This window comes from Lepidochelys kempii, chromosome 3 (genome assembly GCF_965140285.1).
Source record: "Lepidochelys kempii isolate rLepKem1 chromosome 3, rLepKem1.hap1, whole genome shotgun sequence".
NCBI lineage: Eukaryota > Metazoa > Chordata > Testudines > Cheloniidae > Lepidochelys > Lepidochelys kempii.
In genome coordinates, this window is record NC_136382.1 from 94,805,920 (window position 1) to 94,821,933 (window position 16,014).

Genomic DNA, 16,014 nt, shown 5'->3' on the forward strand with positions numbered 1-16,014 from the left:
TCCTTTTCTAGCTACTAGAGAGGATAAAGAGATCTCAGTCTCTTTTCTTTCTATCAAGAACCTCTTGGCTGGTATGAGAAAGAGGGTCACTAAGACTTCACTCCTTCCCAGAGCTTTCCCAAGCAGCAAATGAAACTGACAGGATTCTGTACAGTTTCATTACTCCAGTAGTGTTCAGTGTAACTGATAAGTCATGGTAATTTGTTCTGCTGGTGCTTGAGGAAGCTATGAGCAACAGCAGAAACAATGGAGATAACTGTCTGTGCACTCAGGAAGATATCCGTTTAGATTCTGTTCATATTCAGCAGGTGTCACAGATCCAGCTGGGCATACCTTGCTGGCCCCCCATTGGCCTGCTGTAAAGAAAATCCAAGCCTCTGTCTGTGGATCACCAGGTGTTTTAACTTCTAGACCCTGAATGTCTGTGGATCACCAGGTGTTTTAACTTCTAGACCCTGAATGATGTCTATCCACCTCCCCAATCTTGGGGTCCATTGGCAAACGTGCACTCCAACAATTCCTTCTGAGATCTGGAACCCACTGTCTAGCTGCCTAGCCCCCCTGGGTTCAGTGGTAATCCTGTACCTAAACACAACCTCTCCCAGACCTCCACACCAAAGGAGTGAAAGCATCTGGTAACTGTCTCTGTGTCTCTGGATGCACACAGTGATTGTGATGCAGTTCTCGCACTGTTAACGCATTTTTTTTGCTCATGGGGAATTCTGTAGAATTCAGAATTCAGGCCCCCTACAGATTTTGGTTTTTCTCTGCAGAATATAGATTCTGCTGGAGAGGTGAGGCAGTTACACCTTTTGCCAACGAGGAACTCCTGCTGGATCAGAAGAGAGGGCAGCCAGCTGGAGAGGCTGTGTTCCTCACAGTGGGTCCAGGAGAGGAGGCACTGGACTGACAGGGCAGGGCACATGGGGCTGCTGGGGTGAGGCTGTCACAGAATGGGGTTCAGAAGGGCTAGTGGAAGGACAGACTGGGATGTCTTCGGTTCCATACCCACACCAAACCACCCTCCAGGTTCATTCCCTCTCCCTCCGCTCTTCCATTACCCCTAACTCCCCCAAGCCTTTCATACTGTTTCTGAGGGGTGCCGGAAATCTCTTTCTGTATTGTATTTTAAATGAATTACTCAAGCTCGGTACTAATACGCCTTGTAAGAAACCTGTTTGCCAAAAAAAAAACATTTCCTGAATCTTTCTTTTTGTATGTATTGTTACAGACATATATGCTGATCGGTATTTTGAAATAAATTACCAAAATAACTGAAACTGGCGTGATTATATTATTGTTTTGACAAAGAAAATATACAGAATTTTAAAATATCGTACACAGAATTTATAACTTTTTTTGGTGTAGAATTCCTCCAGGAGTAATTTTGGCTGTTTATAGTTAATCATATGCAGCACAAGAGAGTACAAATTAAATAGAAAACAACAAACATTCTTAACACATTGCATCTTGCTAGCTCACCCTTTTTGGGGGGAGCTATTGCTGTTTGGGCAGGCAGGGTGTTCCCTGCTTCATGCAAGCTGTTACATGATGATTGGTCTCTCCCTCATGGAGTCACTTCTCCAGTTTGTATGATCTTTCTCTTTCCAACTACTTTTTCCTGTCTGGCTCCCTCTGTTCCTGTGGTTTTCCTATTTAAACCCCACCTCGTCACTTGGTCTCTTTTGTTCTGCTCTTAGTAAATTTCCACTGTTTCTGTCTTCCCCCATTCCCTCCAGAGGGGTAAGATTACACTAGTTTATCAAAGGTGTAGCTGCTTCTTTTAGTATAACTTGTGTGGTCAAAGTGCTATCATTAATCTTAAGTATTCCCCATTGTCCTTGAGTGGTGTGTAGCTGCTACAGGTCCTATCAGCAGTGGTGGAGCCATATACATATACAGGCAGTCATGATTAAGGCTCTGATTTAGTCACGGAGGGCATGGTATACATGGAATCTGTGACTTCCAGCGGCCTCTGTGACTTCAGCCTGCGGTGGTCGGGAGCTGCAGAGTCCCCCACTGCCCGCTGGGGCAGGAAGTTGTGGGGTACCCATGCCATCTCTGGTGGGAGTGCCCCGCTGCTGCAAACCGCTGGGGCTGGTGGGCAGTTCTGGGCTGCTGGAGGAACCCAAACTCCTGGCCCCCACAGATGGTGGGAACCCCCCAGAGCTCCCAGCTTCCCACCACCCCTGAGCAGCAGGGGACACCAGGAGTTGCAGGCGGCAGGGGTAGCCCACAGCTCCCAGCTGCTACAGGCAGCTCCTAGTCCCTGCAGTTGCCCCGCTTGAAGTAGTGTGGGGATTCGCAGATCACCATTTTCTCAGGGATATTTTTAGTAAAAGTTAGGGACAGGTCACAGCTTCCATTAATTTTTCTGTTTTGCCTGGACTTTTACTAAACCTATCCATGACAAAATCTTAGCCTTACTCATGATACAGCAGTTTGCATAGTAAAGTTCATAATGTCATTCAAAATTCATGCGTTTGTATGGACAGATTTCCAAATAGTCACAGATGGTTCTTTGTAAGTACAAGAGATAAAAACTTTTTTCCTAATAAAATGTTGGTTTTGGGGGGGGGGGGGGCGGAAGGATATCATCTCATAAGATGTTAAGTATCTACTGTGCCCCTTTATAAAAACAGATTTTTTAAAAATTAAATACAGTATGTGCTCTTCATTTTAGAATGGCCAGAGTTTCCTGGTGTTGGATGAACAAAGGTTTGCAAAAGAGATTCTTCCCAAGTACTTCAAGCACAACAACATGGCGAGCTTTGTGAGACAGTTAAATATGTGTAAGTTTTTTAGTATAGCTTTCTTTCTTAAAAATTATCTAATCATACTTTTTTTCACCCAACCCTTAAAAATGGGTGGATGGCATTGCGGCAGTAAAGTTTTGAATTCTGTAGTGTTTTCTTTTCTTCATGGTTAAACTGTTTTTCAGATGGCTTCCGTAAAGTAGTCCATGTTGACTCTGGCATTGTCAAATTGGAACGGGATGGTCCTGTGGAGTTCCAGCACCCATACTTTAAGCAGGGCCGTGATGATTTGTTGGAGCACATTAAAAGGAAGGTGAGTAAAAGGTCATACAAAACACATGGAGCATTGGCTTCTTTTAGCTAATCTTGTGAACAGATGGAGTGGGCGTGTCAGTCAGTCGCAACTGGCGACTGTTGACATAGAGGCCTGCAGTCACAAAGGAATTTTGGATTTTACTTTTAAAGAGAAAATGAAATGATTTGCGCTTCTTCAAAGTAATCCCCTCTTGTTTTTTATATATAAAAAACAGTGAATGAGACGTGTTTGTGTGTGTGTGTGTGTGTGTGTATATATATATGTCTTTCACTGTTTTTTATTTTTCCTTAATTATTCATTATAGTAAATCAGCAGCCCACTGAAGGGATGAGAAAATTACAAAACAAATTTATTCTTAAATTTTTATAAAACAGTTGTGCTTTTTTTTTGTTCCAACTACAAATTGTACTATTTTGCTCTTGCATTCACCAATATAAATATATAGCACAGTTTACTTTTTAAAAAAAACATGCAGTGATTCCCCTGGGGAGAGGATAAGATATTATGTATGTCACTTAATATGACACTGGAAGGTGCTTGGGTGCCACAGTGATGATGGCTATGTAAGAACCTGTATAGAGTAGAATAGAACTGTGTGTTTATAAACCTTTGACTTTTTTTTAAATACAAGTCAACTTTGGTAAAGGGGAGAAAACTGTAGATATACTAGTTTTACAATTTTTAATTTTTAAACATGCTCAGTGATGTAGAAATTATCAAAATATATAGTATGACATTCCAGGATAAATAAAAGTGATTTCTAGTGCTGATTATTCAGCCTGTTTCATAACTACTAATTTATTTTGAGTAGTATTAGGAGAGAAATGACATTTAGCATTCAGAATTTCATATTGCATCATGGGTTTTTTACTTTTTAAAGGTTTCCTCTTCAAGACCCGAAGAAAATAAAATCCGTCAGGAAGACCTGTCCAAAATCATAAGCAGTGCTCAGAAGGTGCAAATTAAACATGAGACCATTGAATCCAGGCTGTCTGCCTTAAAGAGGTAAATATTACTTTGTGAGAGAACTGTTAACTTGCATTAGTATTCACAAATAGCGCTTCAGACAATAAATTTGATCAATTTGAAGCTGCAAATCTAGTAAGAAAGACATCGGTGTTTAAAGTCCTACTCTTCGCATGTGTTATTGGGGCTTGGTTGTGAGACTGCTGCAGTGTATAAAAGTTGTTTTGCAAAAAGATCAGATTTAATTTTAAATACTTCTCATGTTTATTTGGGAAAGAGAATTTAAATGGAAATAGAATTTTTACAGAAATAAAATGTACACAACTTATCAGTCATGTGAGTTGGTGATTGAGCAGTGGCAATTAAACTCTATTAGAATTTTAAAATACTTAGGATGAATAATCATACTTGCCTTTCAAAATAGGAGATTTGAAGATCAGTGTTATGAAGTTTTATATTGTAAGTAGTGATTTTGATGCTCGAGTTTGGGAGACGGAGCTAAATTTTGTGGTACATTCCTACCAGTTGTTTGAACGTGATTTATGTAATCTTTTTTATTATTACTTCATTCCTCCACTGTTAAATTCCCAGAAAGATGTGCTCTATTGATGATTTAAAAAAAAAATTGACTCAGAACACGCTTCTGAAGTTTTTGAGTCTCCTAGTATCATGCTAGAATTTGGATACTATGGTTTAAACAGTTCAGAAGTTTCAGCTATCCGTTTACTTTTACTCTGCTAAAGCTTTGCACTCTAAATAGACTTGTCATTGATGCTTCTGCTAATTTCTACAGAGATTAAAATAGGTTAGAATTACTAAACCCATAGCAACCATGAGTGGGAATACTATAGTTCTTAAAAATAGCTGATATTTACACTCTATAAAAATTAGTGGCAAAAGTGATTGGATAGCTCTGTAGTTTGGAATTAAGAAAATAAGAATGGCTATACTGGGTTAGAGGAATGGTCCATCTAACCCAGTATCCTATCTTTGGATAGTGGCTAGTGCCAGATACAGCAGAGGGAATTAACAGGGCAATTATCGAGTGATCCATCCCCTGTCATCTAGAGTCCCAGCTTCTAGCAGTCAGAGGCCTGGGGACATCCAGAGCATGGGGTTGCATCCCTGACCATCTTGGGTGATAACCATTAGTGGACCTGTCCTCCATGAACTTATCTAATTGTTTTTTGAACCCAGTTATACTTTTGGCCTTCACAACATCAACCTGTAGACCATGTTACCAGGGGATTATGCATTGTGTGAAGTTCTTCCTTCTGTTTTATTTAAACCTGCCACTTATTAATGTCAGTGAGTGACACCTCTCTGGAGTGGATCATCCCCTGAGAGTGACTATCTCAGGACAGACTGTCGGAAAACAAGGGCAGATGTTCCAAACTGGTAGCATGTTCTATAATTAGATTTCACCAAGGTGGTAACAAAGTGCACTCCTGGATCACTATACCCGTCTTACCATGGAGTCACAGACAGTCCTCTTAGGCTCTCCAGCCTTGCCACCCAGACAAACTGGACTCAGTGAGAATGTTTACATAAACCAGAAATCACACCTCATGAGGCTACTCCCTGTCAGGGTTCCCTCCCCACTCTGGGATACAGATGTGGGGGGGATGTTTCACCTGCTTGGTCTCTTTTTTTTTTTTTTTTCTCCCCATCCAGAGAGGGAACAAACAAAGAGCACAAACAACCCTTCTTCTCTCCTCCCCTTCCTCCCCCCCCCCCCATCTTCCCCAGATTTGAAAGTATCTTCTTCCTCATTGGCCCTTTTGGTCAGGTGCCAACTAGGTTATTTGAGCTTTTTACCCCTTACAGGTAAAGATTCAATACAGCTACCCAGGAGGAATTTTATGCTACCCTTAGCTGTATGTTTATGAAACTCTCAATTACAAAGGATCAGTCATTTACACCAAATCAGTTGGTATTTCAGATCTGACACCAAAGACACTGCTGGCAGCCAATTCAATAGTAAACTAACTATAGATATATTAGCTTAACAAAAATGTGGTGTTGAGAAATTAAAGCAGGTAATGTATAATAACAAGTGAGTCGAAGTTCATAAATCCAAAAAGATAGCAGAAATGTCTTTTTTTGCCAGTTTCCCAAAAATCTTTCAGGGCTACCAAGAATAATTCTGGGGATCTCCATTGTTTTAAGTTACTCTACCCTGTTCGAATCCAAACTGTCCAGAGATAAAGGATCATTCTTTGAAATCCATTTTATAGCTGCTGCTTACAGATCACAATATGACAAAGGCTTTTATTCCTTCCATGGCCACTTTGTTTGAAATTAACATTTCCTGTTACCATCCTTAAATTCTTCATTAGCATTTCACACGATCTCTGAGTGATTTAGTTACAGGGTTATACAAACATTTGCAATTACGTAATCGCAAACTAGGATATTTCACTAGTTTTCATTAATTGAACACCTGAATACATTCTCATATTAACACACACTTTAATCTAGGGTTATCTAATTACTGGAGCATACATATTGTAACTGTAATTACAGGGGTATATGCAATGTAATACTATAGCTCTTACGTAGAGGCGAGATAGATACATATATATAGTGAAAACAACAACATTAGCATCTCTTTTGATCTCTGTTAGCTAGGGCTGTCAATCGCAGTTAGCTCACGTGATTAACTCAAAGTTAATCGCAATTAAAAAAAATTAATCGCAATTAATCGCACTGTTAAACAGAATATCAGTTGAGATGTATTAAATATTTTTGGATATCTTTCTACATTTTCAAATACATTGATTTCAATTACAACACAAAATAGAAAGTGTACAGTGCTCATTTATATTTTTGATTACAAATATTTGCACTTTAAAAATGATAAAAGAAATAGTATTTTTCAATTCATCTCATACAAGTACTGTAGTATAATCTCTTTATCGTGAAGGTGGAATTTACATATATAGATTTTTTTTTTGTTACATAACTACATTAAAAAACAAAACAGTGTTAAACTTTAGAGCCTACAAGTCCACTCAGTCTTCTTTTTCAGCCAATCACTAAGAGAAACAAGTTTGTGCACATTTAGGGGAGATAATGCTGTCCGCTTCTTATTAACAATGTCCCCTGAAAGTGAGAACAGACATTCACATGCTACTTTTGTAGCTGGCATTGCAAGGTATTTACGTGCCAGATATGCTAAACATTCGTCTGCCTCTTCATCCTTTGGCCACCATTCCAGAGGACATGCTTCCATGCTGACAACACTCATTCCAAAAATAATGCATTAATTAAATCTGACTGAACTCCTTGAGGGGAGAATTGTATGTTTCCTGCTGTTTTACCTGCATTCTGCCATATATTTCATGTTCTAACAGTCTGATGATGACCCAGCACATGTTATTCATTTAAGAACACTTTTTCACTGCAGATTTGACAAAATGCAAAGAAGGTACTAATGTGAAATTTCTAAAGCTAGCTACAGCACTCGACCCAAGGTTTAAGAATTTGAAGTGCCTTCCAAAATCTGAGAGGGACAAAGTGTGGAGCATGCTTTCAGAAGTCTTAAAAGCACAACACTGTGATGCGAAAACTACAGAACCCGCAACACCAAAAAAGAAAATCAACTTTCTGCTGGTGGTATTTGAGTCTGATAATGAAAATGAACATGCGTTGGTCTGCACTGCTTTGGGTTGTTATCTAGCAGAACCCGTCATCAGCATGGACGCACATCCTCTGGAATCATGGTTGAAGTATGAAGGGACATATGAATCTTTGTAAAAAATAAATACAAAGTTAGCACTGTACACTTTGTATTCTGTGTTGCAATTGAAATCACAATATTTGAAAATGTAGAAAATATCCAAATATATTTTAAAAAATGGTTTTCCGTTTATTGGTTAACGTGCAATGAACTGGGTTGTTTTTTTTTAGCTGGGAGCCGCAGGGACATGTGGAGCTGGGTAGGGAGCCCCTGCCAGCCCTACCAACCGCCATCACCAGTGGAGGTTCCGTACCAGCACCCGCAGGAGTCCTGGACCATGTCTCTTCTCTCCCCCAAGCACCCACAGCCCAAGTTTTACTTAGGGGTATATAGTAAAAGTCATGGACAGGTCACAGGCTGTGAATTTTTGTTTTCTGCCCATGACCTGTCCATGACTTTTACTAAAAATGCTCATAACTAAAACGTAGCCTTAATCACAGTGGGTACTTCTCTGTAAATTTCCAGTCAGCAAACTGGCAATTTGAGATAGACAGCTGCTTCTTCATGTCGGTTCTTATTCCCTTTGACTGCTGTCTATTCCCCCAGAAACTCAGACTTCATACTTTTTTTTTTTTTAAATCTTTAGAAGGTATAATTAATTTGGAGAGAATACATTATAGAATAACAGCTGAAGAGAGATAATTTGAGGAAGGATAACTGGTTTTGGTTCACTGGTAGTTCCAAAGAAATAAAAAAGGGTTGAACAGAATCTTTGGCAAATTGAAAAACTCAGCAAATTTTGTTTGGAGTTGAAGAAAATGTTGTGTTTGTCCTGAAATGAACCATTTTGTTTCCAGACAGTTTTTAGCATCAAAACAAAGGAATAGAAGGGCTAGATTCACAAAATGGCAGGAGGGAGGTGGTATTGTCTCTCTTATAACCTTTAGCTGTTAGTGGCTAGGGCACTCACCTAGTATTGGTAGACAAGGGTTCATTTCTCCCTCAGCCTGATATGGAACAGCAATTTGAAATTGGGTCTCGTGTATTGCATGACAGTGCTCTTATCACTGGGCTATTGCATATTCTGGTGTGGATCTCCGTCTGTCCTGTTGAAGCTATTTCACAGTGTATAAATTCATTACTGGAAGAGGGGCATGTACTTGGTCTCCTACCATCAATGTGAATGCCCTAACATTCAGGCATTAGAATACTCACTCTGTCTCTGACCTGGTGACTGTTCAGGTATTTTATACAAAGTGGAACAGCTTTGACGGGAGAGTTGAGACATGCTGGCTCCACGTTGCCCTGTATCCCAGGGGTTAGGGCACTCTTCTCTGGTCTCCCACGCTGCAGTTCAAATCCCTGCTCCATATCAGGCGGGAAGGGGAACTGAACTGGAGGGATCTCCCATAGCCCAGACAAGTGTCCTAACTGTTGAGCTAAAACTTACAGGAGAGGCATCACTGCCACCCATACTTCTGGCTGAAATTATTTGGGTAATTTGCATCAGATCTGTGAATAGTTTTGGGTTGACCAAAACAGCACTTTATGGCAAATATATTATTTTTTCAAATTTTCCCCAGCTCTAATCAGACCATTCCCATGGGCTGCTTTGAGTTCTGTGCTATGTAACTTTCTTCCAAGGCTTCTGCCGATGGTACTTCATAGGAAGGATGTATAACTTTGTGAATTGTCTTAAAGAGCCTGACTTTTTTTTTTTTTTGTGAAACTGTATTAACGTAAGGGCTTTTTTTCTTAAGTTTGAGTTTAGCTTTCTAAATCACTTTTGTTGAAACAGGGAAAATGAATCTCTTTGGAGGGAAGTGGCAGAATTGAGAGCAAAACACTTGCAGCAGCAACAGGTTATTCGAAAGGTAAGACTTAATTTGTGGATTATACAGCTGCTTCTATCTGATTAGATATATTTTATGTGCACAGGCTGATTTATGTTGTCCTTACTCTGACTACCTCAGTCTATGCTATGTGAAATCTAGTTTTCTTTAAAATAGTAAGATCTTTAATCTTCGTTAACTCAGCATGTGGCCATCTATAAAGAGACTGAAGGATTACAGGGATGCCATCGTGTTTGCCTCTTTACTTTCCTAGGAAAGCCCTCTCCAGGGCAACTTTAAATTGGCTTCTTCCCCTCCCTCCCTAGTTTTGGAGATGGCCTCCATTGGTAGAACCCCCAGCAGAATTATGTGTGAATAACTTGATGCACTAGCAGCAATTGAAGTGATTAAATTCTAAAATACATTTTAGGAACGAAGTAATGTTTTTGGTCACTTATTAGCTGATGTCAGCATGACCTGGTTCATTGATGCTGAAAATGAAATACAATTAAAAGGTTAATTTGAATTAAGCCATATAGTATGTAGTTAAAGATTAAAAATGTAGCTGTCAACTCAAAGCTACAATGGCGGACAGGATTCCAAGGTCTCAAGGAATAGGATTTTGGGTTTTTTAGAGGAAGATCAGTAGATTTGGTGGTAGGTAGGATATAGAAGCAAATACTTACCGAACTTTTATTTTAAAAAATTGTGAAACTGATAAAATAGTCAAACAAAATACTTTATTCCTATTTTTACAGCATATCAGTTGCCAAGAAAAGAAGCAAAACTATATTTTTGTAAATAGCAAATTTTAAAAGTAGTTTCTTAAAGAGCAGAAAATGAAGCAAATGTGAGCTGTGTTTTGTACCACATGTTCCTGTGGAAGTAGTAAAATATTGGAGCATTTGAGAGAACATTCACTTTTTTACTCTTTCCCATGTGGCATCTGGGTCTCTTGATTTTTGGACTTGACAGTGAATTGTGTTCATTTTTGTTACAGAATACTTTTCTCTTCTGAAGATGTTTTTGCTGGGAATTTCTTTGACAGCCTCCAGTTCACAAATTTCATGTGAAACTACCTAGTAAAATAACTTGAAATCCTGTGTTAGATCACATCTCTGCCATGTTGTACCTATAGAACATTTACTCTGGGGGGGTTCAGTAAGATACTCATATTCTTGTTGTTGGTAGGATCTCTTTCGTACAACACTGATCATTCCTGTGAACTTGTGAAATTGCTTGTTGGAAGTATTTGCAAGATACAGTAGTTTAATGTCACTAGTAGAAGAGCCTGTTGAACGGAAGCTGTAGATGGTACATCCAGGTTAGATCACTGGTCTAACCTTTTAGGGACCTAGTTTTATACCCTGGTTGGGCAGCAGGTAAAAACTATGTACATGTGGTCTTTGCTTCTATTTGCACATCATAAGACAACCATACAGTAAGCAATCTGTGCAGTGGAGGCTAGTGCTGAAGTAGCAGAATAGTTATATGTGCCTTGCTTGAACAAATGAAATTAGGCCTTCGGTTGTAAGTGTCCTAAACATTCAGTATCAAAAACTATTTTAGTATGTCTCAGCGGCACTGCTATGGATACCCGCATGGCCCCACAGTATGCCAACATTTTTATGGTTGACTTAGAGCAACGCTTCCTCAGCTCTCGTCCCCTAACGCCTCTACTCTACTTGCGCTATATTGATGACATCTTCATCATCTGGACCCATGGAAAAGAAGCCCTTGAGGAATTCCACCATGACTTCAACAATTTCCATCCCACCGTCAACCTCAGCCTGGTTCAGTCCACACAAGAGATCCACTTCCTGGACACTACAGTGCTAATAAACAATGGTCACATAAACACCACCCTATACCGGAAACCTACTGACCGCTATTCCTACCTACATGCCTCCAGCTTTCACCCTGACCACTCCACACGATCCATCGTCTACAGCCAAGCTCTGCGATACAACTGCATTTGCTCCAATCCCTCAGAGACAAACACCTACAAGGTCTCTATCAGGCATTCTTACAACTACAGTACCCACCTGCAGAAGTGAAGAAACAGATTGATAGAGCCAGAAGAGTTCCCAGAAGTCACCTACTACAGGACAGGCCTAACAAAGAAAATAACAGAACGCCACTAGCCGTCACCTTCAGCCCCCAACTAAAACCCCTCCAACGTATTATTAAGGATCTACAACCTATCCTGAAGGATGACCCAACACTCTCACAAATCTTGGGAGACAGGCCAGTCCTTGCCTACAGACAGCCCCCCAACCTGAAGCAAATACTCACCACCAACCACATACCACACAACAGAACCACTAACCCAGGAACCTATCCTTGCAACAAAGCCCGTTGCCAACTGTGCCCACATATCTATTCAGGGGACACCATCACAGGGCCTAATAACATCAGCCACACTATCAGAGGCTCGTTCACCTGCATATCCACCAATGTGATATGTGCCATCATGTGCCAGCAATGCACCTCTGCCACGTACATTGGTCAAACTGGACAGTCTCTACGTAAAAGAATAAATGGACACAAATCAGATGTCAAGAATTATAACATTCATAAACCAGTCGGAGAACACTTCAATCTCTCTGGTCACGCTATTACAGACATGAAAGTTGCAATTCTTCAACAAAAAAACTTCAAATCCAGACTCCAGCAAGAAACTGTTGAATTGGAATTTATTTGCAAATTGGATACAATTAACTAACTTAGGTTACCTTGCATAATGACTTAGCCACTCCCAGTCTCTATTCAAGCCTATTTCCCCTTGTTTTTTCCTACACCCCCCCCCCCCCGACGTTCTTGTTAAACCCTGGATTTGTGCTGGAAATGGTCCACCTTGATTATCATACACATTGTAAGGAGACTGATCACTTTAGATAAGCTATTACCAGCAGGAGAATGGGGTGGGAGGAGGTATTTTTCATGCTTTGTGCGTATATAAAAAGATCTTCTACACTTTCCACAGTATGCATCCGATGAAGTGAGCTGTAGCTCACGAAAGCTTATGCTCAAATAAATTGGTTAGTCTCTAAGGTGCCACAAGTACTCCTTTTCTTTCAGTGAGTTTAGTTAACCTTTCTTGTCTTTCCGTGTCTACATAGCTGCATTTCACCAACTCCATCATTATCTGTGTATGCAGCCTGTACCGTTGATATCATCCATACCTGTACCTTTTTTCAGTTAATCTACTGAAATGTTCTTCTCTTATGGCTTACCCAGAGAAGTTGTCTAGGGTACAGATGTGGGAACCTGCATGAAAAAACCCCCTAAGCTTATTTTTACCAGCTTAGGTTAAAACTTCCCCAAGGTACAAACTATTTTACCTTTTGTCCCTGGACTTTATTTGCTGCCACCACCACCAAGCATCTAACAAACATAATAGGGAAAGAGCCCGCTTGGAAACGTCTTTTTCCCCCCAAGTCTCCTCAAGCCCTACACCCCCTTTCCTGGGAAAGGCTTGATAAAAATCCTCACCAATTTGCATAGGTGAACACAGACCCAAACCCTTGGATCTTAAGAACAATGAAAAAGCAATCCGGTTCTTAAAAGAAGAATGTTAATTGAAGAAAAAGTAAAAGAATCACCTCTGTAAAATCAGGATGGTAAGTACCTTACAGGGTAATCAGATTCAAAACATAGAGAATCCCTCTAGGCTAAACCTCAAGTTACAAAAAGACACAAAAACAGGAATGTAAATTCCATTCAGCACAACTTTTTTTTATCAGCCATTTAAACAAAACAGAATCTAACTCATATCTAGCTAGATTGCTTACTGACTTTTTACAGCAGTTCTGACCTGCGTTCCTGCTCCGGTCCTGGCAAAAGGAACACGGATAGAGAGAACCCTTTGTTCCCCCCCCCCCCCCTCCACTCCAGCTTTGAAAGAATCTTGTCTCCTCATTGGTCATTTTGGTCAGGTGCCAGCAAGGTTGTCTTAGCTTCTTAACCCTTTACATGTGAAAGGGTTTTTCCTCTGGCCAGGAGGGATTTAAAGGTATTTACCCTTCCGTTTATATTTATGACAGATGTAGAGAAACTGGACAGGATCCAGAAGCAAGTGACAAAAATAATGGAAGGAATGGAATGCAAGCCATGAGAGCAAAGGCTAAAGGAACTGTGGGAATTATGTTTAGTTTGGAAAATAAGAGATTGAAGAGGGATGTGATAATGGTCTTCAAATACTTGAAAGGCTGCCAGAAAAGTTGGAGAAAAGTTGTTCTGTCTTGCCACAGAGGGCAGGATAAGAGACAATGGGTTGAAGATTTAGATTAAATCTCAGGGAAAAACTTCTTAACACTAATAAGGGGGGATAATGGAACAGACTGCCTAGGGAAGTTGTGGAAGCTCTTTCACTGGAGGTTTTCAAAAGGAAGCTCGATATCCATCTGTCTTGGATGGTTTAGGCACAAATCCTGAATCTTGGCAGGTTAGACTAGGTGACCTTTGCAGTCCCTCCTAAGTCTATGATTCTAAGTATGATAAACTTTGTAGTTTTACTACTGTGGGCTACTATTGGTTTTGTTTGTGGGTTTGTTTGGTTTTTTTTGTTTTGGTTTTGGTTTTTTGGGTGTGTGTGTGTGTGGGTTTTTGTTTTTTTTTTGACAAAACCTCGCATCGTAGTGTTTACTTATCTTCCTTTTCTTGTAGATTGTACAGTTCATTGTTACTCTGGTGCAGAATAACCAGCTAGTGAGTCTAAAACGCAAACGGTAAGTACAGTATTGAAAAAAATAATTTTGTAAATGTTAACCAGCTAATACGGGTTTCTTTTGCTGGGCTGCTTTTCTCTTTAGAAATATTTTTTCATGCTTTAGTTGTGTTCATGCTACTGATTTCTCTCCCCCCACCCCCTCCCGGTTTAGGCCACTACTTCTGAATACCAATGGACCTCCGAAGTCCACTATGTTTCAGCAGATCGTCAAAGAAGCAGCTGACAAAAACCATCATGTAAGTTGATTTTGAAGTGGACATTATTTGTTCATGTGGCAACTGGAGGGATGGAGAAAGGTGAACAAGTATTAACAGGAGTGACCTATAGTGGCTGCAGTTGTGCTATATTAGCTAAAAGTGAGGCAAAAGAGGGGGAGAAGAGTGTTTTGAAGTGAATAACAGCTGTGTGCCAATGAACTATTTTCATGGTAGTTAAACCATTTCCATTGTAATGTGTGTTTGTTTCCAGCTTTTGTTGTGACACTGTTCTTGCTGATTTACAGTGTTGATATATTTTTGTATCACTCTCCAAGGTTTCTGGCTTATTTTGTTTTACATTGTCTGATCTTTGGTGGATTTTAACTGTTATCTTGAGTTTATTTTATGAAAGTAGTTAATCACTCAACAAAATTTACAGCTATATACCTAATTGTTTAAATGTTCTGTTACAAAATTATTTATGCCAAATAATTAAAATATGAATATAAATCTGTGTGGAAAAGTGTCTTGTGTCTTAAGCGTTTTCCTGGGATATCTAGAACTTTTTTTAAAATTAGGTATTCAGTTAGGGCTCTTAATTGAAGTATTATATTTGGGTCTGATTTTTAGTTTGAAAATTTGATTCTTTTTATCTTTACAGTAGTTGTGCTTTTATAATTCTCAGGTACCACTCAGCAGAACTGAGGGACTAGAGCAGAGGGAGCAGATTTCAGATGACATCATTATTTATGATGTCACTGATGATATTGGTGAGGAAGAAAATACTATGGGTGAAGAAGAAAGTGCTCCCATTACTCCAGAAACAAATGAGGATGCTACGTCAGACTCTTCCAAGTAAGAAATATTTTTGAGTACAGAAGGCACTCAGTACTTCAGTATAGACAGGGAGATCCTAACCTTAAAATCTAATTCAGATCTACACAATACAATTTAGCTATATCTTGTATAATTCCATTTCAGTAAAGGAAGCAGTCTTAATCAAAGTGCAGGTATGCGATTTTGAATCATATATTAGTTACTGAAAGTTACTATACATATGCAAATCCTGTGCACTCCAGGCCTGTGGACTGGCTTCACAGAACAAATCTGCAGTTGTAGCTTAGTGTGGCTAGGATAAGAATTCAGCTAAAATAAAACATTTAAAAATGAAGGACCACTGGGGCATATACTTCTTTTCTAGAAGTGCCATCTTTATGCTATTCTAATTTCTTGGTCTTTACTTCCTTAGCACAAGATTGGAACCCCCCTAGTTGAATGTTTTTTATACTGTTGAGGGTAGTTGTCATGTGCTACCTCTACCAAGTGTAAATGCTGCCCTCTGAACATTCCAGTCATTTTTTGTTGACTGCAAACCACCATCATTGATTTCTTCACTATTTTAGAGACTGTAAAGCCCTCCAGCCTTCTCAGTTCTATAATTCAAGGGTCATCTTGTGTACATTTCCCCCATTTTACTCCTTAATTCTGTGCTACATACTTTACCTGTTGTCCACACCTGTCTTTATAGTACAC

General features: G+C 39.6%; 1 protein-coding gene across 5 annotated transcripts in view; it reads left to right on the top strand.

Annotated features, from left to right (window-relative positions):
• The window catches only part of HSF2 (heat shock transcription factor 2), a 45,613-nt gene that overhangs the window by 11,432 nt on the left and 18,167 nt on the right, over positions 1-16,014 (top strand). For 4 of the 5 annotated variants that reach the window (XM_073337186.2, XM_073337187.2, XM_073337188.2 and 1 more), the window contains exons 2-8: positions 2,684-2,792; positions 2,942-3,069; positions 3,953-4,077; positions 9,519-9,594; positions 14,221-14,282; positions 14,436-14,520; positions 15,167-15,336. In XM_073337186.2, coding sequence (XP_073193287.1) covers positions 2,684-2,792; positions 2,942-3,069; positions 3,953-4,077; positions 9,519-9,594; positions 14,221-14,282; positions 14,436-14,520; positions 15,167-15,336 — 755 coding nt within the window. Of the gene's footprint in view, positions 1-2,683; positions 2,793-2,941; positions 3,070-3,952; positions 4,078-7,497; positions 7,770-9,518; positions 9,595-14,220; positions 14,283-14,435; positions 14,521-15,166; positions 15,337-16,014 lie in introns of those variants that run through there. The other variant, XM_073337190.2, reaches the window with a different exon arrangement.